The 27,000-nt window shown below is 31.5% G+C and overlaps 2 protein-coding genes across 3 annotated transcripts; one reads left to right on the top strand and one right to left on the bottom strand.

Annotated features, from left to right (window-relative positions):
- Positions 1-4,623: 4,623 nt before the first annotated feature.
- On the top strand, positions 4,624-17,714 carry LOC111041983. 2 transcript variants are annotated; one of them, XM_022326456.1, is made up of 9 exons: positions 4,624-5,016; positions 5,294-5,749; positions 10,832-11,024; positions 11,151-11,518; positions 12,146-12,300; positions 13,994-14,243; positions 14,555-14,711; positions 15,623-16,289; positions 17,385-17,594. In XM_022326456.1, the coding sequence occupies exons 2-9, from the start codon at positions 5,440-5,442 to the stop codon at positions 17,592-17,594; spliced, it is 2,310 nt and encodes a 769-aa protein (XP_022182148.1). In that variant the 5' UTR covers positions 4,624-5,016; positions 5,294-5,439. The 2 variants fall into 2 exon arrangements, with proteins under 2 accessions (XP_022182148.1, XP_022182149.1); XM_022326457.1 differs by lacking the exon at positions 4,624-5,016 and having other exon boundaries at positions 5,440-5,749; positions 17,385-17,714.
- A 793-nt stretch (positions 17,715-18,507) lies between these two features.
- Positions 18,508-26,660, bottom strand: LOC111041978 (zinc finger MYM-type protein 3). The gene is made up of 19 exons (XM_022326452.1): positions 25,939-26,660; positions 25,617-25,861; positions 25,028-25,138; positions 24,753-24,951; positions 24,467-24,669; positions 24,279-24,390; positions 23,808-23,965; positions 22,534-22,655; positions 22,319-22,464; positions 21,898-21,962; positions 21,696-21,807; positions 21,436-21,614; positions 20,718-20,847; positions 20,426-20,659; positions 19,765-20,355; positions 19,585-19,706; positions 19,367-19,514; positions 19,192-19,294; positions 18,508-19,108 (listed from the first exon to the last, which is right to left on the bottom strand). Exons 1-19 carry the CDS (start codon positions 26,402-26,404, stop codon positions 18,934-18,936), a joined length of 3,621 nt encoding a protein of 1,206 aa, XP_022182144.1. The 5' UTR covers positions 26,405-26,660; the 3' UTR covers positions 18,508-18,933.
- Between the last annotated feature and the right edge of the window lie 340 nt (positions 26,661-27,000).

The following is a 27,000-nucleotide window of genomic DNA, read 5'->3' as shown; positions in this document are numbered from 1 at the left end:
AAGTATTACCGGATGATGAATAACTCTAAAAAAATTCAATTAATATTTGTGAAAAATATATGAAAAAAATTTCTTTTTTGGTTGATCTAAGCCATTTAGCCATGCATATACTTTGTAATGGTCATTATAATATATAGGTTTCGATTGTTTCTCAAAGAACGCCTCCAAAATAATATCATGATTATTATTATTTTTTTTAATTTCATCCACGTAATCTATAAAAATGAGCATTATTTATATTGTACTAATGACTCATCGTACACATATTAATAGTTTATTAATGTAAAGAGTACCTATAACAAAGGTAAGCATATTTTGATTTTACCATTAATATGAAGTACATATGTTAAAATGAGTTTAAAAAGTTTCGAGTACCAAATTCTTGGATACAAAATCTTTATTGAAACTGGTTATATATTATAATATTTTAATTTTAGTAGAACAGGTGTAGCCAAGGGCTCTTTGTCGTCCACAGGATCTTGTCAGCCGCAGCAGCTCTTGTCAGTCGCGGAACCACTGTTCGGCCGCGGCATGTCCTCGCCATCTTAGGTTGGCCTCGGCATCTCCTTATTGGCCGCGGCATCCCCTTGTCAGCAGCGGTATCACTCGTCACCGCAGAATCTCAGGTTGGCCTCGGCGTCTCCTTGTCAGCCGTGGTATCACTGGTTGCCATGGCATCTTAGGTCGGCTGCGGCGTTTCCTTATCGGCCGCCACATCTTAACTATAAGAATATACTTTTCATTAAGTATACGGTTAATTTTACATTTTTACATTTATTTAAACATGAAACAAGCTAGGCTACAATAATATAAATTAAAATCTTTACTTCTGTTATTTTTCACTGTGGTTTTTCACTGTGGTTGTCAAGTATAGTTAGCCATAAAACATAGAACATATTACACTAGCTATGATTCTTATAATAAATAATAATAATAAGTTTAATGCCACGTAAAAATGTCCTTTTAGTGTACAATATTGAAGTACAAGTAAGGAAGCAAAGCTTTTGCTGGGATAGCAGTTCTTAAAAATATAAGTAAGAGAACAATTTAATAGAATAAGTATGTAAGTACTTAGAGACAAATATATAGGAACACGCGATGTGCGTATCTGCTGAGACGCGGAATGGAATCTAAACCTTTTTATCATCGGGATAATAACTTATTAGTTGACAAATTAGTGTTGGTACAATTCACATATATTACTATTGTATTCTGAGTCGGAGCACAGGTTATCATTGATGAATATTGATTAGGTAAGTATGTTGAGTTTTGAATTATGCAGTTGCAGGTTCTAGAATATCTAAAGAAATAGATATTTTTAAAATACTTTTTTTAATTCTTATTCTTATCTCATTTTGTAATTAAAAAATAAGAAAAGTTGTTTTTTTCTGAATTATTCCAAATTAACCTAACCAAAATATTACAACTTTCGGATTAAATCAAAGTAGACGTGTTAAGTCTGGAGTTTCTAATATTACTACAAGAAATGTGGAAAAACAAAATGCTGCAGTTCCTGCAGCTATATTTGCATCATTTCATGGCTATGGGTTTGGGGAATCAATATGATAATAATATACTAATATACTAGATGGGTTTTTTTGACCTTACAGAAATAATTTTTTATTTATACATTGGTACAATATGTATGATTTAACCAGGGCCGGTTTGGCGAATATCGGGGCTATGTTTGAAATGTTTTTGCAGGGCCTATTTAGTAGGTGAGTGTTAGGTTTTATAGTGCAGGTGCCCCGGAGACATCCGATTTTAATCCTATGTCGATAAATGTGAATCATTAGATGAATTTATACATGAACTATGGCCCAATGGTTTATTTTTGCTACAGGCAGCGGGGCCTTTCATTCACGGGATATTGTGACAATCGGGAATCAAACTGCCTTCAATCCAACGTTGGATACAACTACAACTGTTGTCTGCTCTGCAGTAATTCGTTATTAATTGTATATAATAATAATAATAACAATGAAATGAAGTATTGATTGGGAACTGCAGTATAATCGCCACTTTCAGGTTGCGGTCAACTGTCAAGCGCGTTGAATTAAATGCGGTTTAGTATGGGCTTTGCAGATGTATTCACGAGACTATCTGAGTATTGGTGTATTATAATACAGACACACAGTACTATACAAGAAACACATATACACGTATACAACAGAAAAAAATGACCGTGTTCGAGCCATATGCATGCTTGTTATGTATAGAAATCGAACTCTTAATAGTTAATTGTATAGGTAACTGTATAGGTAAAATTAGATATATCGAATGACAGAATTTCGACACTAATAATAAGTTGCAAAGAATGTAGTTTGCTAGGAAATTAAAAATTTTCTTTTCACTTTCTTATGTGTCACATGAATACACGATTTTAATTTTCTTGTACGATTTTAAATCTAAAACTCGAGAAATCAATATTTTTAATTTATTCTTACACGCGACTTGCCCTCAATCCTCACGATCTATTTATCTTTGTGTACCGCAATGAACATACTATTATACCTATATTTATGTACAATAAATAACGTATTATATTCAGCCCCTCCCCTTAGAAATTTTTTGGGGACGACACTGCGTAATATTTAATAATATGTAAATGCGTGAATATAAATGTATGTATAATATTATTATTTTATCTACGTGTATTCTAAACTCTCACATTTTAATAGTCGTTTAGATGGATAGAGTTTGGGTATTTCATTATTAATTATTATTTATTACCACTGGAATTATAGCACTTATTCTCGAAAGCCAAAACAACAAATATATAATCTATACATGCATATTCGGTCAAACGTTCGGTTTGTAAACAATTAATAATTTAGTATTTACCTACATCTGTAGTACCTATACAATAGTAGGGCAAAGTTTTCATTTGCGTCGAATGTTCCTTTCGAAAACGATTAATTGGAATAGTATATATATATGCATATTATAAATAGATTTCTATATATATATATTAAGACCCAATCAATAAAAACGGACACCTGTCTCTATACCCCGGTACGGGTATAAATTGAAAGCGCCAGAAAGTCGTAAATCGTAAAGTGATATTATTACGAATGGTCATACCTAAAAAATATACGTATATATGTATGTACTGTGTACACTTTATTATACAGTATGATTATTTTAATTTCGAGCATTCGATTATTATTTTAAAATGTACTAAAAAAAAAACACTTACCTTGTCGGGGTCGACGTGTATAATTTTTGAATTTTAAGTATTGGGGAATTATTAACTATACATGTTTATATTTTATAATATTAGGATTAACCAAATTGTACCTTAGGCACTAGGCATTGGTCTGAAACTCTACACTTCTCCTGGCTATATAATTCTAACAGGATCTTAAACTACAAAATCCGTTTTCCAGTTTCGGAGATTTGCGTCTCTAAAGAAAAATCTTAGTAATATCGACTACCTAATTTTGAACGGTTAAAAAGTTCACTCGTTTTTTATTTCACATTTTGTATTTAATTGACAAGCATTTTTAAAGGAGCTATCAATCAACAGTCTAGCTCTCGCATAGTTTAAGAGAAAAGTTAAAAAATATAGTTTCCAGGGCTGATCGCGTCGTCGACGGTTTTCTGGATTCCAATCATTATCTACCGCTCGGTCACGATAGTATCGAATCTATCTCACTAGTATTTCGTATTAAAGGAATCTTATTATAATTACCCACTTAGGTTATGTTAGATACTCATATTGTTACCTAGTTATATTTTTATTATTTTCCTAAATACCACAAGTTCTTAACATTTTCGAAATTCAGAGTTTTTCATTCCAATTACCATAGGTCCATAGGCAAGTAGATACTTGATTACAAATGAAGAGAGTAAAACGTGACTTACACATTTTCAAAAAGTAACTTTCGAGTCGATACTTTTCGCAACGATACGGATGTCCACCATTATAAAATAATCACCCTGTGGCCTGTACACGCCGCACAAATGGTGCGTAAATGGTAATACCATAAAAAACAAGATGAAAATAAAAAGTAATTTTCACTCTTGCCCGCTGCCTACGAAACGTGCAGGCTGCGTGCCGTCTACAATAGTAGGTATAATAAATTAAAACATAATTTAAACGTACTCTCAAACGACCGTCGACAGATCACACTTCCCGACGGCTCTAATAACAAAAACAGATTATCATCGTCTGTATATTATTATAATACCTGTGTGATGCGCATACGCAAATGTAGGCCACGGCCTAGGTAAGTACTATAATATATATATATATATATATCGTACACAATAATAATAAGACGTAAACGTGGTTAATTATAATATCATGTGCCGAGCGGTTCCGTAAAGTCAACGCGGCAGGTTCGTATATTATTTATATACGCGTTGGAAAGTCGTCTGTGCCGATGACTCGGTCAATAAAAACAAACATAAAAATAAAAATATATTAATAAAAAACATATAAATATATCAACGTAAAAACTACGCCGAAAAAAACTATAATATATATATTAATATTATACTAGGAGGCCGTGTTTAATAATTAGAGAGAATACAGACCGACCGGTTTATCGGTCGCGTGGAAGAGGAACACGGCTTGAGCACATGATGCTTGGGCTCCATCCGGTCGCGTGCGACGATCGCTGCAGCAGTAAATGATGCGGCACCGTCCCGGAGACATATCATAACGATATCGCGAAAAATAAAATTAATACTATAATATAACATTTTCATTAAATAATATAACAATATTGTGATACAATATATTATAATACATTATTATTGTACAATATATGATAAAAATAATATAATATAATTATTTCGGCGTGTATTGGCGGCGGGCCGCGGTCCATTAATCTCGTTTTGATATTATTCTCGGGGGGCCGTCAAAGTGCCAGACAAGACGCACGTGTATCGGAGCAGCCCCGTTGATTATAATAATTATAATATTGACACACGTCGGCAGCGGCGGGACCACATCATCACTCGGACTATTACCTATCATTATTATTATTAATATTAATCGTATACACAGTAAGTATTTTATATTTTAATACCATACAATTTTCGTGCACGCGATATTCTGTAGAAGTATTATTATACTTCCACAACGACCATCGTCCGGTCTGCATATAATGTACCCATAAAATAATAATATTTTATAATTGCATCGACCGTCTCGGTATTATGGGTACGTATACCTACCATCGCTACAATAATAGCACGTGTGCTGCAGTGTACCTACAAAATAATAAAGTGTACAAAATATTATTATAATAATATTATACTGCATTACACTTTCGCGTCGCAGAGGGCCTCTCCCCACCCCCTCCAGCGGGTCATGCGGTACCGAGCGCGGATGTGCGCACCGTCGTCCGTCGTATTTTAATCACATCATAGTTGCGGCCGGTCCGCGATGCCGCGAGTTTACGGTTCCAGTGAAGACGAACAGCCGCAATGATCACGGTACGCGCCGGGACCGTCGACGACGCGCCGACGACGGCGCCACCGCCGCCGCAGCCTCCGACGGCCGCGGCTGTCGCCTCCGAGGAGATCGTCGTCGTCCACGAACGGCGGACGGCCGCGGCCGCGGCGGTCGACGCCGGCGGTGACGACCGCAGGAACAGGAGTTCCGGCACGCGGGACGCCGTGGGACGTGAGAATTGGAGGTTGGCGCAGCAAGGCGTCAATGGTACAGCTCCCGACGGTTGCCGAGCCACCGCTGCAGCTGCCGCTAAAGGTGGGTCAGCCGATAGCGATTGGACGAGTGAGTAGTTATAATGTGCGCATACACGAGTTCGCTGCAGTGGCGTATTTGCCGACAATTTTTTTTCTCCGGGTCCTTATAGGGTGTAAATGTGTAATTAGGTACCAATCGTATGTATAATAATGTTATAAGCCCCAGTAAAACGCTTAAAATTAAATTAATGATTGTTCCACGGTCGTAAAGTGATTAGTGATCACACAACCACCCGAGTAAATAATCATCGAAATATCAAAAATACTGACGGAAATAGCAGATTCTGGAACTAATTGACGTGGATCGCAGTTTTTAATTTATATGACATTATTTTATAGGACCAGCTAAAACACATCAGTAGGTATCTTTCATTGTTCAGTGATCCCAATCTATATGCCTTATAATGATCGCCAACGCTCCTTTGTACGTTATATTATGTAGAGTTATAGCACCTGTCTTTACACAGAGACCTTTAATTCCAAAAGAATGTCTGCTTTAGCCATTACTATTGCAAAAATGTATAAAATATTATAACCGTCTTAATAGTCAATCCTATACACATCTGACATCCCGACTATATTCGTCTATCACTCTCCTTAATCCCCGTCAATACGCCACTGTGGTCAGCGAGTTCAGAGTTAGAAAGAGTTCAGAGTTATTTACAAGTACTGATAAGTACTCGCGTAACTCATAACTCATACGTTATTGGCGTAAATCGAACGAGTCGTGTGTGCGCATCTAGGCATCCATTTTCCCGACTCTGTATCAGCGAACTGGGACGATCACATTCGTTTCCGAAATCCGACTTACGTAATAAATAATGACAATTCAATCAATCCCCGTGTGGCCTGTACAACGGAACCAACAACGAATACCATTTGCATACCACTGCACGCGTGTCAAATGTCAATCGCCTTAACTTTTTGTACGCACATGACTTCTATAGTACAATATTATGTGTGTATTTGTATTATATCGTATTTTACAATGTTATCATTACTTATCAATGCAGATCGATAATACCAGCTACTACATCGTCTTTCATAAAAACGTTATTTAATTTTTTTTCTATTCCTATACCCTATTGAATTGCGCGAATTGAAACTTTCGTTTAAACTTTTAATTCTTTATCGTTATGCTATACAATATATACAGACCGGACACCACTCACATTATTTCCCTAACAGATCAACGCTTTTCGACATTTTCTTTCGGAAGAAAATTTAACATACTAATATGTAATTCTTACCTTCTTTTAAACAGTAGGTACCCTAACCTTTATGTTTAATTGCTCAATCCAAAGCAGAATAATTTGATTAAAATGTTGTATAAAATGTTTAAATATTATTAAATGATTAAGAAATAGTTTCGTCGGCACCTATTATTCGTCAATCACGCCGACTTTCTTAGGCTACCTGAATTATATACATGTTATGCGGTGGGGGATTTATCACAAATGAAGAAAGGTATTCATATTTTGCATTGGAAAATTCAACAAAAATGTACATTTTTATTCGAATAACTGTTTACATATTTTTATGCAAGTTAGATTCTGGTAAACTATTGTTAAAATAATTTAACTATTGATTAAGTCATAACTTAAAAGTATAACAGTACCAACAAATGCAACTACTTACTACCACAACAACTAGACGAATTCAAACTTTTATGTTTTTTAATTTTCTCTATTTGCACGTTAGTTAGACCCTCGGGAACGAATTGCAGTAACTGCATAAACTCTCATAGCTGCAGTCACCTTCGAAACTCGTACTCAGGGGTAGGTAATATAACATGTTGTTAAAGAATAATTTTCAGACCGATCTAAAACCCAAGAGTCTCTGGAGTCTCACTTGAGCCAAATCATAAAACTATATTAGCCCTACTGTTGATATTAATATGTTGATTGGGGCTAGGCATCCTAAGCTATATTCCTATAATATAATCATAATACAGCAGTGTAATAAGATTATGTACTAATATGATATATTTTGTTTTCTTGTAAAAATAACAATAGGTACAAATTATTACGTGTAAGCTCATCCGCGTTACACACAACACATTACGTTATCAATACAAATTATTAACATAAACCGCTATATAACGTATAATCAGTAATCACCATAACTATATAATACTCTTCCAGACTTCCATCATTGTAATGTGGGAAAGTAGATATTTAGGAACCGGAACGAAAAGTGAACATAAATAATAAATATAGTCGCTTCAACACGATGATTATTACATTTCCTGAAAGAGTGTGTTTCTAAAGTGAACTGTGAAGTATACGTCCAAGCTGATAAATTTGCCTTTATAAAAATAGAGTACATATAGTACGCCATATTGATCAAACTTTTACACTTTTACGGTTTTCGTAGGGCATTAAAGTATACACGTGTGCTAAAATGCCGTGTATAGATAGGTATTACTCATAAAAAAACGAAAAAATAATGACATAAAATATCATAAACCTTGATAAAAAGTTAGGTTAGTTGAAAAATTATTAATCTATAGAATAAAATGGTACCATGCATAGACTTTTACGTATACCTAGGTAGTAAATTAACTTACGGAATGATGAAAACAACACGCGAAGTAGAATTTTTTTTTTCCGTAAAAAAAATTAAACCGTTGACCGTCATAATAATTATAATTACAATATTATATACCTATATAATAATGGAGGCGGGTACCTACTTTGCAGCTCGTACGTTTTATTGACATATATTTGACAAAATATAATATTATTACATACACATACACAACTCGGCTCATGACTATGGTCTAGTTAATCTCTGTATACGATATATATATATATATATGTATACGGTGTGCCAAGCAAAGATTGTTTCGTCGGGTACACGACTTACATTTCGTCGCATAGTCTACATACTATACAATTATTACACTTGCTCACTGCGAACTACGCGGGTCGACGAGCACAACTATATAGTCGGATTTAACCGCGATATATGCCTAGATTAATGTCATCGCCGAGTTCGTATATTATAATATTATAATCATACACATTTGCATACAAACACATAGTGATATATGTGCACGCCGCGTGGTATAACACAATAATATTATTATAATGTAGTAGCTACCTACCTATCTGTAATATAGGCTCGAAACGACTGGAAACGCTGCACAGGGCTGCACGTGTGTGTATATATAATATATTATTTATTTATGTGTATATATTATATTTTGTATGTGCATGTGTAATTATATGCACGGACGTTCGTTTTGAAAGGGAACATTATCAGCACTGAATACTGCTACCGTATATAGTGTTGTTGATATTTTATTTTTTTCGTTATTTTTTGCTTCTTCTTATGTACGGTCTTTTATGCGACCTGCGCGTCGCACTAACGGCATAGCTAAACTGCTAAACTTTAAAACCCATCATATTATTGTCGTTGTTTACTCCACGTTGTAACCTCGAGTGGTTATATTATTAGCTTAAACAAAAAAATAAAATATATGTAGAGTGACGATTCACTTGCAACTTGCAAGCATAGCTACTCACCGCTTCATTTTCTCATACAATAAATACATTTATTCGAATTCTAATTTTTGGAATTTTTAAATACTTTAGAAAAAAACTTTTGTAAACTATAAATATTGATAAATTATTACAAACTATCAATATTTTTGAATTATTACAGCCGAGGTTTCTTCCAAACCTATTATCGTGGACCTATAATTTATTATCCTTAGTACATAATGTTCAATAACTCAAAAACTGCTAGTTTGAACAAATTTTGGTTTTGATAAGTTAAGACTTTCAGAACAATTATCCGCCAAATAATTTACAGCAGAAAAAGTGGGTTATCTTTTAAAAAAAAACAATAGTTTGTACTTCCACAAGGCACTCTTTAAATAGTACAACAAATCTTAAAAATTTGAAAATATAGTCTTTAAGGATATTTTATAAATTCCAAAAATCATAATTTGAATATCTGCATTAATGAAGGAGAAAAATGATTACCACCAGCATTAGCATGCTTGATGAATGTAATGTAATATTAATAGCAATTAATAATTATTGTTAATTATACATAATATATAAAACATAAATGTAAGTACCAACTTATATTTTTAATTGTACGATTTTAACATGTACACAGTACAGTTAAATGTACAGGTAATGTTCTTATGTTAGAGATTTTTAAGAACGATATTTTTTTGGGGGAATTATTAAAAATGTTCGTGCAGCTTATTATCATTCTTAAATGACATATCAATAGAGTAAAATAGGTAGGTACTCTAAAAAGTTAATTTAATATATTTGGTAAATTAAAAAAATACAAATGGTTATTTACCATTTAAAATAATAATTTATGGATACGTATACTCATATATGTATATTATACATAGGTACTTTAAAATTTGTTTAATCACAATCAAACAAAATATTACATAAAACATCAAACATGTATGTGATTTGTGTGTCCAATATACAAAACAATTGTCCTGTACTTAGTATTGCATTATAATTTTTACTTATACTTAAGTAAATATTATTATTTATTAGGTATTGCCTTTCATATATATTAATTAGTATATCTAGTATCTACTGCATGTCTTAAACAACATTTTACAATATAATAGAATATAAATTACACATTAAATCAACACAGAATTTATTTAATATTTAATTCAAATAATCAAGAAAATATTTCTTCATATTGAACCGTTTTACAATTTGTACCTACTAAACATTTTAATACATATCTTTGAAAAATATAATACTAGACAAAATAGAAATATTGAATGAAATTTAATAAACGTTAAAATAACGTTTTGAAGACCATATCGTATACGATAATAACGTACGTAATGTTATTTAAATATTCTTCCAAACTACAACGAACATTTTTAAATTAATTTGAAAACTACATACATTATACATTTATACCTACTATAAAACAACATTATACACGCAAGTATACAATATACATAATACATCCCTATGCCTAATACCTTTACGTAAATTATATTGTATATTTTTGCTTCAGATATTCTTTTCATCAATTAAATTATTTGTTCAAAGATTTTCGTTTAATAAAATAAATGTTTCAACTTCTAAAATGATTTAACTTTCAGTGCATAGTATATGTGAATTAACCGAACAAGATAGTCTTGATGATCACTTTTCACACATAAATCGTAAACTAGTCCAACGATCTTCCAAAATGGGCCGATCCGATGGACTTAAACTCAAAAGTAGTCGGACTCTGATGAACCTGTTGACGAGTAGAGGGACGGACATGTCCATGCTACAACATACAGAATCTTTGTAAGTACCTCATCTATGGCAATCGATTTCATTTTTTGAGTAATATGTGATCACACCTGTTACAGCATAATATTTACTATATACTACGGGCATAACATATTATTATAATCTTGATGTTTATTACAGCCACCACTGTTGGGTGACGCTCAGCTCGTTCTACGGTATGGTGTTGGTTATCCTCATGTTCGCCATATGCTTGATAGAAGTTATGGACAATCCTGTTAAGTTACTGTCTATACAGGGGATTTACCTTATGTACCTGTACTTGGGAAGCATAGCCGTAATTATATGCATTTATGTGTGGGTATTGATCGATTCATGCGTCAGTTTAACGTCGGACGAAACTGAAATCGTCACGTCTGGCTCATCATCCCCAGGTGTCTTTACATTGAACCGATTCAACTCATTGAAACAATTCAGTTCGCTGAAACGTGCGCATATTTCACGTTCAAAGACTTCGGACACAAGCTTCTATTTGAGAGTAGGGGCTTTAGGTAAGTTTAAAATGAGCAGATTATATCCAATTTAGGTAAATTAACTTACACTATTGTCACTATTCCATTTTAATACCAAAAAACACATACTTTATATTATAGTCTCTATTTCGCAAATTTAAAACGAAATTTGTGTTTCTTTAATAATAATTTAATATGTATTTAGGTTTAATTATCCTGTAAAAACCATTAACGACATATTTTATCTATGCACCGTTCAATTTAATTCTTCATACCTACTATACAGAGGTCTCAGAAACATACCTTTAAAACGTTTTAATAAATAATTTTGAATATAGATAGGTACCTAATACCGAAAAATATTTCAAATACCTACCAATCAGAAATCCCTATGATCGAATAATTTTATTTATAAATTTAAAATAGTATAATTGTCTTATGTACAAGGCTGTTTGATGACATTTCAAAAAAAAATTTGAGTTATAAAATCAAAAATATATTTTAAGTAGGTACCTACTAAAATATTTTTTCTGCTGAAAGCATTTTGTTCGAGAATTTCTCCTGTTATACATTCGATGAGCGATCCTATTGTATGTTACAATTTTATATTTTTGTATTTTTGTTATTAAATAATAATAATATCAGATGACCTATCAATTGTTTCAGTATTCGGCTTAGGAACACTCGTATTCAACGGTTTGGAAATGGCCATGTATTCCATGATGGACATTAGCTGTTTAAACGATGTCATTTTCGTACATCCAATACTGCATGGACTGTTTACATTTTTACAAATGCATTTTCTTTTCATAAATTCACAGGTAAAATTTGATTATTTAACGAAGTAATTTATTTCTTCAGCAGGACCAAAATATATTTATATAATATAACAATAGTATAATATAATATTGACTATATTTATTACTTAGCATAAATTAAATGATTATATTATATTATGGAATAAAGGAGTATATTAAACCAGTTTTTTTAAACTATTATTACTACCATAAAATATTATTATTTAATTATACCCACTTGATTTTAAAATACAAAATATTTTTAATGTCAAAATATTAATTGTGATTAGTTAAGAACAACAATAACTCTGTTGCGTTATTTTTCACCTGATGGCTTATCTTGTTATCTATGTTTTTTGGTGAAAGTTTGCGTTGACGGGCCGCGACTGCTGGACATTATAGTGCTATTTAAAAGTATACCTAGATAAAGAATAAAATATACTATTTTCCGAGTACATAATATCTACCCAAGTATAGTAAAAAATTACAAAGTAATATTTTGATAATATAGGTGTCAGCAGTCAGTAGATGTGTGCCTTTGATACTAATATATCGATAATATTGGTAAAAAAATATTTGCCGGTGTCCGGTAGTATCAAATTTAGGTATATTCAACAATATTTTGTTATATGCTGCATCTGCCGCGATTATACAGTGCACGCCTATGTGAACACTAAATATAATTATATTCTCGTAAGTTATACCACGGTGTATGTTACACAATGCGATAATGGGTAACACATATGAAATAAATGAAGAGAAATTGCATTGATATACATACAAATATATGAAATATGTTACATAAATATACATTCCATTTGGCAAATCGAATAAGACCAAAAGCCAAAAGGTTAGATATTATAAAACTAGGTAGGTATATGTAGTTTATATAGTGGATTATATTATATTGCATGGGTGGATTCTATGGCAGCGAGGAGGCCGATGATAAACTTCACTTTTGTCCCACAATTAATAGGTGAAGAGAAAGAATTAGAATGAAAAAACTTATATTGTACTATTGTAGTAGTTACCTGCCCTGTACCTACATGTATACAGCAGTACAACAGTAGTAAAATAGATTTAAATTGAAACGTTAAATTGTTCTTTAATGTATTATATTGAAGATTTTAGAACGTGACATTATAATATATTAATTTAGCGAGCAGTGAGTATGATTTATAAATCCGTTGATGTTCATAATATTTATATAAAGAAAAAATATTCTAAGCATGGTCCATGACGATACGTGCATTGTACCCACGTCATGTACAGGAATCACGCACCACTTGCTAAAAAGATTAAAGAATCATCATGCACGGTTTATGAAAAATAAATTCTCTTTAAATATGATTTAACATGAGAGATTTTTTTCAAAACATTTATCTTTACAACATAAGTAGGTACCTATTTTAACATATTATATTCACCATCGTTCCTGTATAGATATTAACTTTGTTTTCTACATCTTACACGATTTGAGTCATATCTATAAGATACAGCTTTAGATAATATAATATAATCTGTTAAAATTACTTTGATGTTTGTGATTATGAAACAATTGTTCTGACGATCAATAGCCTAACAGAAAAATTGAAATGAAAAATTAATATATACCTACCCAATAACACGATAACACGTGCTACTGCGTATATAGCTACTACCTATATGCCTGGGAAAAAAATACTTATTAATTCACTAATCACTTGTGTGCCTTTAGGTGTTAGTAGAAAGGTTTGGTTTGGCCGCCAGATTTGGATTCATGCATTTAGCTGCCACAAACATTGCTTTATGGGTGCGGTTGGTAATCTGGGAAAGCGGCATTGAATGGATTTACTTCATCCATCTAGCACAGACATCGAACATAGGCATGCCAGCATCGACTTATGAATCCAGTATTCCTACTCCCTTACAACTGCGTGGATTTCCCAGTTTTATCACCTCGAGGCACACTCGAGACTTAAATCCAGGTACATTTAACAACCTATACTTACTATTATACATTAAGCGTTTATTACCTAAAACTTAAACGATTTATACACAATTTTCACAATGAAATATGAAAACTATTATAAATAACGATTATTAACAATCTATGACAATATATTATGGTACAACCACAAGTATAATAGTTACCTATCTGTAAATAAAAACTCACGAACAAACCAATGAAAACGTTATTACAGTTACGTTGTAGCCTTTAGGTGGAAAATGCTTAACCTTATTTACACAATTTACAAGTTATACTATTATAATGCACTGCTATTTGAAATATTTACAGATTATAACGGGACGTATAGAAATGCCATCTACCAACCTGTGTCTGAGAACCACGTGTCACAAGTAGTGACACTTCATCATTGTTTAAACACTAATTCACTCGGACAACTTTTAACGTCTTCTATGCCATATTTATATCCGTTCATTGTGCAATTTAGGTAAGTCAAATATTTTTTTAATTTAATCGGTATTATTGACGATAATATAAAACAAAAAGTTCATGTTATTGTGTGATTATTATTATTTTATGTTATTCTTATAATAATATTTTGAATTGTTTACAAACAGTAACAGTTGACATACATTACAAACGTTAACAAAAATGGAATATTAATTTTGTGTTTTTTTTTTTTTGATTTATATTTGATTCGTACTTGCTCATATAATTTTTTAAAGGTTTTTTTTCACATGATAATAGTTATATCTAATCTTCTGCGTCTATTATCATTGAAACCGTTTCAGCCCATATTTTAGTGTGCAGTATGATTCATGTAGGCATAATGAGAAAAGCAAAATTGTAATACGACATTGAAAAATGTAATAAAATATAAATTCGATTAAACTTTTCATAACGATATTATTTAAGCTTGACTAAAAGCGTGCATTACAATTATTTGTTATTTATATTAATGTGAGATATGTCCATTGCTGGGGGGAAAGTTCAAAACTTCAACTCGATGGGGGTGAACGGACAATACTGAAAATTGCTACCGCAACTGTAAACTGAACTAAGGTTTAGATGAGTGGAATTGTAGTTTACTGTCATTTTGCTACCCCTGTATCATTCAACTATCTGTTCATTTAAACTTTAAATATTTATAAAGTTATAACTCATAAACTACTATTCTAAAATTTGATTTTTATGTTTCTATATATTCTGAATTGAAATGAGAAATTAAAAACACATGTTGTCACTAAAAAAAAGAAAGAAATGACAATAAAAGAAAAATTGAGTGAAAAAAATATTTTCAATAACTATTACCGCTTTTGAAATAATGAATGTCTTACATAAAATAGATCACCCGGTATAGAAAGTAAAAAAAAAATTATAAAATTTGTTATATCACAGTTTAATAGCTGCCGGAGTGACGTATGTTATGGGTCAGAACGTGGGCACCTGTCAGATAAAACCGTTGAAACGTAACATGCCGAAGCCACCGCCGTCGTCGTCGATGTCGTCGTCAACAACGCCCAAAGACCTGCAAAAAGACTCGGCCGCTCAGCTGGGCCGGATGTACGTGTCTCAGGGAGTGAGCTTTTCGGGCGCCAACAAGGGCTTGTTCCTCGGCCTGCTGACGTTGGTAATGGTGATCGTGGTGGTCATCATATTTCTGGTGGTCAAGGACGACGCGGATTTTGCGTCGGATACCCTGTTCTGGATGACGTCCACCACGCTGGCCACCATACTGTCCACCGGCACGCTATTGGGCTGCGTGGGCCTCTACCAGATCCGCAAGCTGTGCCACAACGGCAACCACCTGACGGCGTTGGACTCGATGCTGGCCACAGTGTCCGGCGCGGGCGTCGTCCTGTACGCGTTGTTCAGCACTATGGTGGGCGCCGTTGGAGTGGCCACGTCGCAGCCTGGCAGCCCAGAACAGAAGGTGGACGCCATGCTGACCGCCGTCAATGTGCTGCAGCTGGTCCAAGTGGCCGTCCAGAGCTCACTGACCGCCGAGGCTTATAGGAGAAGCTCGTGGTCGAGACATCAACTGTTCACCAAACCCGGTCGTCAGGTGACTTTTATAAAAGTTATAAACCTATACAATTTTATATTGTAAGACATATTAATCAACCAGCCGTCCAATTTCAGAGGAACCAGTTGGGAGGGGGGTGAGGGTACAGTGAACTTTTGTAATTTGGCACCATTTTTCCGAGTCTTATTGGCATGCCCTATAATATTCTAACGCACACCGATGGCTTACGCCATATTACATTAACATTAAAATATATTATATGAAAACCATGTGTCTGTAAGTAGGTAATTAATACAAGGAATATATACATATGTATTCATTATTCATTTAATCATAGATGAATGTATTATTGGTATGAATGAAAAAAGCTATTTCCAACCAACAACTTAAAATTTTTTTTTAATTTCATCAAAACATTAAATATTTAACTTTTCGAACACATACATGTGCCCATATACATAAATAAAATACAAGTATCTAATGGGTACAATGATTGGCGGAAATTCGTTTCGATTTCAGGGGGTAGGCAAACATTTTTAACATAAACGTGAGCCGCGAGGGCTTCGATCCTTCCTCCCGATTTCCGCTTATCCTAAGTACAATTCACAAAAAATAACAATGCAACGTTGCAGAAGCTATACTCTATTCAGGATAAGAAAAGTCTCGGTCGGCGACCGGCGGTGGTCAGATGCTCACCTAACCACCTGGCATTCGGAACGCCTATGCACACATGTCGGCCGCCCAGTGCCTTATTTTTATCCTGAATAGAGTTTGGACGGTGGTCATTTGGGCGAAGCGATTTTTACCAAAAAATTAACAGTCCTTTAGGCCGAGTATCAGTTGTACCGTTTGGGCTAGTGGAATTATTTTTAAAAATTGTAATTATTATTTTTCTACTGTGGATTACTATATAATAATATACTTATCTATACCTATACCAATATAATATGAATAACTATATGTACATTATTATAGAATATATTAATTATTTATTAATACAAATATCTAAATCTTATTCGCCCAAACGGACTACGATTCGGGTCGGTTCGTCCAAACGGCCTGCGCCCTAGAGGATATATAGGTATTATGGCAATTAAGATGATTTAATGACGTTTTATTGTTTTGCGTCTTCAGATAATCACATACTTGCTGTGCAGCAACATCGCTCTGTGGTTGTTCGATTCGTTCATTACGCAGAGTTGGATTAGTCAAGAACGACAACTGCGATTCATGGGTTTACTGTCCTGGGGCTTACTGTCCAGGATATCATTACCACTAGTAGTTTTCTACAGATTCCATTCGGGAGTACTTTTGTTACAAATCTGGCAAAAATCATATAGATGAACACAAACGGCCGGTGGAAATGCGGAGTGTGTAATTTTGTTATTTACGATGTGCAATATTAGATATATTTTTTTACTATTATTATTTATTGTTGGAATAAACCGACGGCGTTTTTATAATTTGTTAATTTTCTTCTTCCTTTTTTTTTTTTTTTTGGGGGGGGGGGGGGAACTTCATTGATGAATATAAGAAAGCTTACAATGTATAAGTACCTAAGTTGTCTGATTGTAGGTATCGACTATCGGAAGTTACAACAGTACAATAGTAATTCCGTAATCTAAAAACTTAAAAAGCAAATATTTATTTATTTATTTTTACTCCTAGATATAGGTGTAGCATAAAAAAAATACTTTAGGCCTACTTTTCAACGTTTTTGGGTCTTTTTGGACTCTTCCGATTTTGTTAACAATTTAAACGGCTCTCGTATGTAAAATGGTAATAATAAAACAAACAGATTTATATTTTTTACTGCGGACACGGTTCCCTTGATAACCGACGCGCCCCTGGAAGCCACGGCACACATGTTGATAACCTCTACCCTAGTGCAACGGACACCAATTAATATTTTTGAAGGGCACCTTAAGAACCTCGAAATTGATCGTCGTCAAAATTATAGACGTCAGTAAAAACCATTGAACAAAAATGATAAATTGCAACATTAGAACATATAATTTTACTTTTTTTACTTGTTTGCGTGACAGATTTATTAGTATTTTAATGCAAAGATCTCACAAACAAACAAAATACTGCTCATTTATTATTTGATCCAATAATATAGCTGTTGTCATTTTAAACTTTTAAGTTAAAATATCATAATTTATAAGTTATAGCCGCATATACCGCATTTTCAAACATGGATTTTTCCTAAAAACAATAACTGATGGTTCATATTTAAAAAAATATAACAAATGTTTTCTTTGATTTTGCTTTGTATTTAAATAAAACAACTAATTAAAAATTTTACCGTGTAAGTAAAAAGTACATTTTGAAGGGTCTATTTTGTTGTACAGATATGAAAAATAGGTACTACCTACTTGTTGTTGGACAATTAAAATGTGTTGGTACAATAAACATTAGCATGTCTCTTTTGTATAAGAAGAACAATTACATTTTACTCACAAAATGTCAGTAACATTACTCAGGTAACACTTTAAAAAATAAAATTTGTCTTTGTTACAACTAATTATCAATATTTAACAATTATAAATTATCTATACAAATAGACTCAAAAAAGATTAATATGACATTAAAAAAAATGTCTTACAAAGTCTTACAAAACTTAAAACATTTCATCAACAATAATAATTATTATATAAATATTTATAAACTATTAACTCAACTATGAAGATAACAAAGCTACATTGATTTCTTTTACCATTTTAACTCGATTGAGCATTTTTTCAAGCGATTCTTTATTTAATGCACAAGTTGAATACCATACAGGGCTATCAGGTACACAAGATCTTTCAGGAGTGAGGTAAAACAAATCATTTCTTGTTTTAACACTTTCTGGGCTGTAAAATAAAATTATGGGTATAAATATACATAAAAATATACAAATTAAAAATGTTTGTTAAATTGGAAATAAAAAAATAACCATTTTGATAGATAGAATTCATACAGCTTTACAGGACATCTCAAGGGATTTTCTTCATTCTCATGTTGCTCGTACACTTTTTTTTTTCGAGAATTTGGTGAATCTATAAAATAATAAAAAAAAAAGGAAATATATTTATTTGAGTTATTAATATTGAACAATATTTAATACATACCAATGGATGCCTGTGGAGGATAAAAACGCAGTAACACGTTTCTGTAGGTTCCTGGTGCTTTAACCCCGGATGTTGATGGCTGGTTAGGATTTCTTTTCCAGTGCTTCATAATATGTGAAAAAGATAGTTGCATATGTTCTTCAACGCTCTAAATAGTAATAAACACAATATTTCAACCAAAAATGAATACTATACAATACACATTATCCTATACTCACTGTTAAATTAAAATGTTTGGTATTAAAAAATATCAACGTGCATAGCAATACGTAAGGAGAATGTGCCCCAAGCTGTTTACTCTCCCAAAGATACTCTTCTTCAACACGCGTAATGATATACTCTATAATCAAATAGTTGTTAAAACACAAATATTATGTTCAATAAACAAAATGTATTACTTGTGTCATTATAGAGTTCAGTGAATCTTTTAGCTATTTCATTTAAAGTATCAGTAAATTTTTCAAAAGACATATCAGTAAATATATTATCAATTCGTCCATTTTCGAATAAATATTGCTGAACGCCTAAACACAGATAATAAATTGTGTCTGGCGCATATTCACTTCCATTTGGTTTGCGTACCTCTTTCACAAACAAACACAGACAATAATTTAGTTCGTAAGCTGTTAACTGCAGAAGGTCCAATTTAAATATATTTGTTTTTTTCACACCACACACATAACTTGATAACGTTTTCTCAAATTCTATACTTTTCGTACAAGCCCACTGTCTCCAGGCATTAACTCCTAATGTATACTTGAGACACATGTTTGCATCAGGTTTGACTACCGACATTGGAATGGTGTATAAAGGATTTTGAACAACTTGATGTATTAATCCTGGTGGGATGCATTGTGCTTGAGGATATTCAGTTTTACGAGAACGTTTTGAATTTGAGTTACGCCGAGATTGTGAACGAGGTGCACGTTTTCTTGGAGGTCGACATAACATATCTTGAGGGGAAGATATCATATTTTCTTGGGTTATATCTTTAAAAATTATAAATATTTTACTTTAAAATAAAAATTTTTTAGTAGCTGTTTTAGTTTTGAAACTTACTTTCCATTGGATCAGGTGTTTGAGGCATAATTGTAGAAGATACTAAGTTTGCTTCAACATCATCAATAATTTGATTTGTCTGATCATTTGATGTCATGGTAGATATCTCATCAGTCCCTTCAAGACTTTCTGTATCTGCTCCTGCCATATTCAAGGCCATTGCGAGAACATCATCTCCAAAAGAATTGGTGTTACGAGCACTTGATGAAACAACTTTTGTGTCATCATTGTATTCTAATAAATATTGTTTGCATTAAAAAATTACAATTACAAAAAAAGATAATTTTGTTACCATTATTCGATACATCGTTTTCACTATCTGACGATGAAACATTTTCATGTTTTAGATCGTTAGCTACCATGCCAGCCATCAACAGCAGTTCTGCTTCAAATGGATCAGCTGGCGTTTCTTCTCTAATTTTCTTTAGATTAAAAATTAATATTAATTTATTTAATTCAGAGCTTTGACCGGGTTTTAGAAATAGAATTATAAACCTACAATTTTATTTTTTTTTATAATTAGTCTAACTGAAATTAAAAGCTTAAAAACTGGTTATAAAAATCTAAGAATTTTATAAGACCTCCACACTATTTTTTTTTTGTTGTTAGCTCTAATGTTAGAGAGTTTTTGACCTTTTATTCAACTATTATTTTTAAGTTACAAACAATACAATAAAAATGTGTTTTTTAAAGTTTCTTTAAATATTTTATTTTTAAGCGGGTATCTACTATCAGATTTATTTGTTTTTTCCGATTATTTTAAAAATTATTGATAATTGATAGCTTTTCGCACTCAAATTTCAAATTAGATCATATTTCCTGCTAGAAACCACCCTCATAATTGAAGATAACCGATTTTTTCTGCTATAAAATGTCTTCACATACAAAAAAAACCACACAACATTGAAAAACTAGTAAATGCTTGGTTTAAACTCCTTTGTCTGGACATAAATTATAAGCTAATTTCTAAAAACAGATTAATTCGAACAAGATCAAGAATTTTGAATTACCTTTATATCCTTCAAAATTGCTTTGGAAGTATTTTTAGTTGTAGGTATAAAAATTGGAATCGGTAAAGGTATTGGGAATGGCACTGGTACTGGATATGGCATTACATACATATGCATAGGCATTGGAATGTAAACTGGCACTGGAATTGGAATTATTACTCCTTTACTACCAGTTTGATCTAAAATAAATGGTACATAATATTGATAAATGATTTATTTGATTGATTTATTGATATAAATTTCAAAAAATTAAATCCTACCTGTTTGCACTTCTTTATCAACTGTGGATACCTCATTTTTGTAACTTATTTTTCTACCAACTTTTTGTTTAACTTTTTGAGTTTTTGGTTGAGAATTATTTACTTCATCACTCTGGAAAACCAAAATATGTGTAGACGTATTTATAATTTATGAGTAACAACTAATAAAAATATATGAATAATTGGAATAATTTGCATTTACATCAATATTATCTTCTTTGCGTGCAGACTGCCGAGTAGATATTCGTGAAGCTGAAGATTTTTTTCCTACAATTGCATACAATGTTATATTAAAAACAAACTAAAAACTATAGTAAGTAATTGATTATTTTAGTTATTAAATGTATATAAAAAGTAACAGAAAAATCTGACAAATGTAAGTAATACGTAATAAATTTTGTTCTATTTAATATTAGTATTCTTTTAAAAATATTTAACGATTATTAAAGTCTATTATATATAAATTAAAAATACAATTTTTTAGATTGGTAAGCATAAAAGTTTTTATATCTGCCAGTTATTCTGTTACACCTTGAATATATATATATAATAATTTATATTAGTAGTTAAGTATTATAATATAATTTATGTATAAAATATTTTATTTATACAATTATACAAACCATTTTTAGATTTAGATTTGGATTTTTGCTTTTTCCCTGATTGAAATAAATTTAAACAGTTTTGACTACAGAAGTTGTAAGTTGTTCCAACATGAATTGTTTTATAACGTGCTTGAGAATGCAAGCCACACTTATCACAAATAATTCTAGGGAACAATCATTAGAAAAAGATAAATCAATGATATATTAATAATAGTAAATTGAATTGATAATACTTTTTTGATTTTGATGCTGGTGATTCTTGTTGTTGATAAATACAGTTTAATGAACATATATATGTAGGACTATTGGAAGACACATTTTTGGTAGAAATCATATCAATGTTAAACTTTTTAACCTAAAAGAACATATTCAAGCAAATGTTGTATGATATATAATATACACTTGGTAATTCAACAACCATGCTTGACACCGTTTAAAAAATTTAATAATGGATTTATACAAAATTTGAATGAGTAGTTTTATAAGTTATTATATTTTAGGTACTGAGGATAATTGTTCATAATAAATTAATAATATTGAAATAGTTTAGTAAAGAAGAAAGTTAACAGTTCAAATATGATTTGTCAAAGTCTTATGTTCAAAATGTTGTGTTCAAACATTTTGTTCAACCTAACCTAACCCTAAAGGTTCCTACCATGCCTAGTTTATGGGATTTGACAGTCTATTTCCCTAGATCAGGCATGTTAAACACGCAGCAAGCAACACACCCCTAATTTTTTCATGACCTAACCTTGCAAATAGCAATATTAATGAACAATTAATTGAAAAAAAAAACTATAGAATTTTCCTTTCGTTTCACAACTATTAGTGAGAAGTTTAATTGTTCTATCTTTTCTATCTTATCTTCTGATAAGCTATAATTGAATAAGTATTGTATAGTATTGCAAGTAATAAATAAAATTAAAAAACGTATAAAATGTTTTTTTTTTGATACATTTTTATGGGCAATGAGCACAGTAAACTATTTAATATATTTGGCCCAGTTAATACTTTGAGTTTGACATACTTGCCCTACACTGTTACCAGGTCAGAGAAGTACTGGTGGTGTATTCAAACAGTATTCGCAATAGTGCAGACCAATCACCAGATTTATGCATACAAATTTCAATGACTAGAGAAGTATTTATGGTTAAAATTTAATTTAAAAAAATAGAAATTGTCTGATAAAATTTAGCAGCTTATTATTTAAATGGATCATTCTATACTCTATGCCACATGAGAAGTAACTTGTATTCCGACCAAATCGCGTTCATATTGGCGAATTCCCCATCTATTTGACATATCAAAGTTACACGATCACGGTTGTTAATGGTCAGCACGTGACAGGCCACACTAAATGGCACAAAGTGGAGAAAATGGGACCTTGTGACAATCACTGCCAAAATGGGTTACTTTTATCGTGATGCAGAGTATAAATATAAAATATTTATTGCAACAAAGAAAAATAAATGTTCAGAAAATAGTTTATACCATTTAAATAACTTACTTTGCAGAATGAACAAGAAACAGTTCTCTTCTTTGAAACAATGAATTTATTTAAACATTCATTTGAACAAAACTTAAATAAACTATTTGTATTACTTAATATTTGAAACTCATTTGTGGGTGAAGAATTTAATTTACAGAAACACACATTGCATATATCTGTAAGCAAATATTTATATAGTTATTAAATTATGTAAAATATATTAATGTTTAAAATTATAACAATTAATATGAGTTAGTGCATGACTAAGTATACAGGTATGTCAGTAAACTTGGGCATTTTTCCTATCACTGTGCATGTATGCCCCAGACTTGGAATAAATCCCAAATGGAAATACATTGGAGGATTAATAAAGAATTCATGATTAACTCGTTTTTTCCATGTCTGGGATTCACTTTAGGAGCAGAACGATTTTGCTGACATGCCTGCTTAATAAGTCATGAGTTAGTACATGTTTTAATGAGAACTTACCAATGACTTGTGTTTTTTCATTTGAACCATAATCCACAATAGAACTATCTGGTTCAGTGTGCTTTTTCCTTGATTCATAATCTTTAGTTTGACAAAATGATGAACAGAAATCCTACAGAATATTTATTAAATATTAAAAAATATTATAATAATAACACATTTATTATTTATATTATTTCAATAATTACTTCAAAATCACAACCAACTAAATCCTTTTGACAAAAATTGCACAAACTTAACCTATTTTCATAAACTCCAGAGCAATAAACCCCACAAAACTGTAATAGTTTACCAGAAATATATCGAGAATATTTTCCCAAATCAATATCTGATGTTATAAGATTTTGACAGTTTACACAATTTGAATCAAAAACTGTATTTTGATAGTGACCTAAGTAATATAACATAAATTGTAATAAAATATTAAATTCCAATCAACCAAATTTCAATCAATATTAAATAAACACAACTTACTTAAGCAATCTACTGAACAAAAATGTTTTGTTTGCCAATAATAACTCTTATCCTCATTTTCTAAAATCGATGATTGACAATGCTGGCATTTTTTTTCAAAGTTGCAATGACTATTTTTCTTACGGTAATTTTCAACACACTCTTCTTGGCACAAATAAATAGACTTATGGTCATTTACAGTAAACTTACATAAACGAAACTGAAAAATTCAATAATTTTAATCATATGTGGTAAACTATGTGTACAAAAAATAATTGTAAATAAATATTCAATACCCTGTTACATTGGCAGCACACTTTTTTCAATGGAGATGATAAAGCTTCAACTGCATCTATAATTTTGTCATCAATACTATCAATAGGTTTGATTATTTCCTTAGCTATTTCCTATAATTCAAACCAAATATTGCATGTAAATGATGTAATAAGTATGTTTTTTAAATTGTACAATAACTACTAAGATGATGTTATACACGCATTTTTCATCTCCACGTTCAGCATTTCACATTTAGCTTTGTTAGTTTAAAATTTAAGCGAATCAGCTATTATGAAACTCAATTGCAAGAACATCATCCATGTTTGTATTTTTGGTGTTTTACAAAAATTCAGTTTATAAGCGAGTTATGAACATTTTTAAATTAAGCAAAAATTGCTAAAATATTTAGTTATCCTAAAAAAACTGATTTATGTTCTAACCAATAATTGCCTATAATAGGACGATTCACTCATATTTATGAACTAACAAACTAACAAAGCTAAATGTTAACGTTGATCATACATTTGTTATGCACTTCTAAGATGGATACAACAAATGAATGTGTAACATCCTCCTAATCAATATAATATTAGTTTTTAATGTGTTTACTCTGATTTGATTTTCTGCTTTTTTTGCAGCTTGACGTTGTGGTCTAGTACTTGTTTTCAAAAGTGTTTCACTTAGGTCATTTTGTAGTGGTTGTTCTTGGTGTATTTCAGAATTTAATATTATATTATTATGATTCAGAGGTTCTTCACTTATTAAACATCTTTCATTTATAATTTTATCTTCACTATTATATTCATTTGAATCATTATTTCTAATAGATTTTAAAATATCAATTGTTGGCGGGTCTGTAAAAATAATATAATTTTAAAATATTTAAAATAATTAATTTTATAGATCAATAATTATATTTTATAATTTATACCTGTAATATCTTTGTCAACTATTTGGTCAGCTTGGTCAAGAATAATTTCAATTTTACTGATAGATTCCATTATTTTGTTTTCAACGTTCAGAACAGGCATAACAGGCTCATCATTATCCAAGCATTCAGTTACACCTGTATCAATTTGATCAAGTTTGTTCTCACTGTCCAATACCTTTTCATTGGTGCGTTTTTCTTCAACCTTTATTCCTAAATCTTCATTACTTATTTCATGTTCTGTGGTCATTATCAAACTGTTAATTTCTTCACTACTACCAAGTATTATAGGTTCATTGATGTCTGCAGTCACAATTTCACAATTGTTAGGAATGACATCTTCCACGTGTTTCTGATCAGCTTTATCTTCAGGAATTGGTTCAAGCGACTCGTCAAATGGGATCATTGGTTCGTTGTTTTTAGTAGTCATCGCCGATGAAGCGGCTTCGGCATTTAATTCATCCGCCATCCTCTACCTACAGCCAATGACTTTGTTCACGGTATCAAACAATTAAGGAAACTCCATTTATTGGTTATAAGACAGTAATACATCAAAATAAAAATATCATAAAACGTTTTACGTTATAAACTTATAACAGAATTTAGGATTTAATTCGATTTTATTATTAAAATACTAAAAAGTAAAAACGCAAATTTCTTATCTTCATGTCTACATGAAGATAGCTTGCTCCTTCACAGACCGTGGCTCCGTCATAGTCCCTTAGATAGTGGCATAGATAATGTATGTATATTATCTATGGTAGTTGGCTCGTATACCACTGATAAACTTAATGGTTAATACCGCTTATATTAAGTTACATCACGATTTGTTCTATGATTAAAGATATCTTAATTCGTGGTTACATTTAGAAAAGGGCTATGGTTGCAATAAGTAACACAGATATATATAAACATTCATATATAAATCTGTGATTAGTAATTACTAGAATTATTATAAGAGGCAATATGCCTCAAACTATTTTTTTGCAATTTTTTTTTTTCTTAAGAACTTTATTATATATATAATATATGTAGTCAGGTGTACTGATAACGATGGTGAAGAAT

Source organism: Myzus persicae, unplaced genomic scaffold (assembly GCF_001856785.1).
Source record: "Myzus persicae strain clone G006 unplaced genomic scaffold, MPER_G0061.0, whole genome shotgun sequence".
In the NCBI taxonomy this organism is placed as follows: Eukaryota; Metazoa; Arthropoda; class Insecta; order Hemiptera; family Aphididae; genus Myzus; species Myzus persicae.
This window is presented reverse-complemented; position numbering and strand designations above follow the sequence as displayed.

Bases quoted from the DNA above. Each gene is read 5' to 3' on its own strand.
- LOC111041978 (XM_022326452.1), bottom strand. From the start codon at position 26,404: ATGGCGGATGAATTAAATGCCGAAGCCGCTTCATCGGCGATGACTACT. The intron at 22,656-23,807 runs GTAAGTTATTTA...ATGTTCTTTTAG, and splicing joins TTTCTTGTTCATTCTGCAAA to GTTAAAAAGTTTAACATTGA. The intron at 21,808-21,897 runs GTAAATGCAAAT...TTGGTTTTCCAG, and splicing joins GCAAAGAAGATAATATTGAT to AGTGATGAAGTAAATAATTC.
- LOC111041983 (XM_022326457.1), top strand. From the start codon at position 5,440: ATGATCACGGTACGCGCCGGGACCGTCGACGACGCGCCGACGACGGCG. The intron at 5,750-10,831 runs GTGAGTAGTTAT...TTTAACTTTCAG, and splicing joins AGCCGATAGCGATTGGACGA to TGCATAGTATATGTGAATTA. The intron at 11,519-12,145 runs GTAAGTTTAAAA...CAATTGTTTCAG, and splicing joins TTTGAGAGTAGGGGCTTTAG to TATTCGGCTTAGGAACACTC.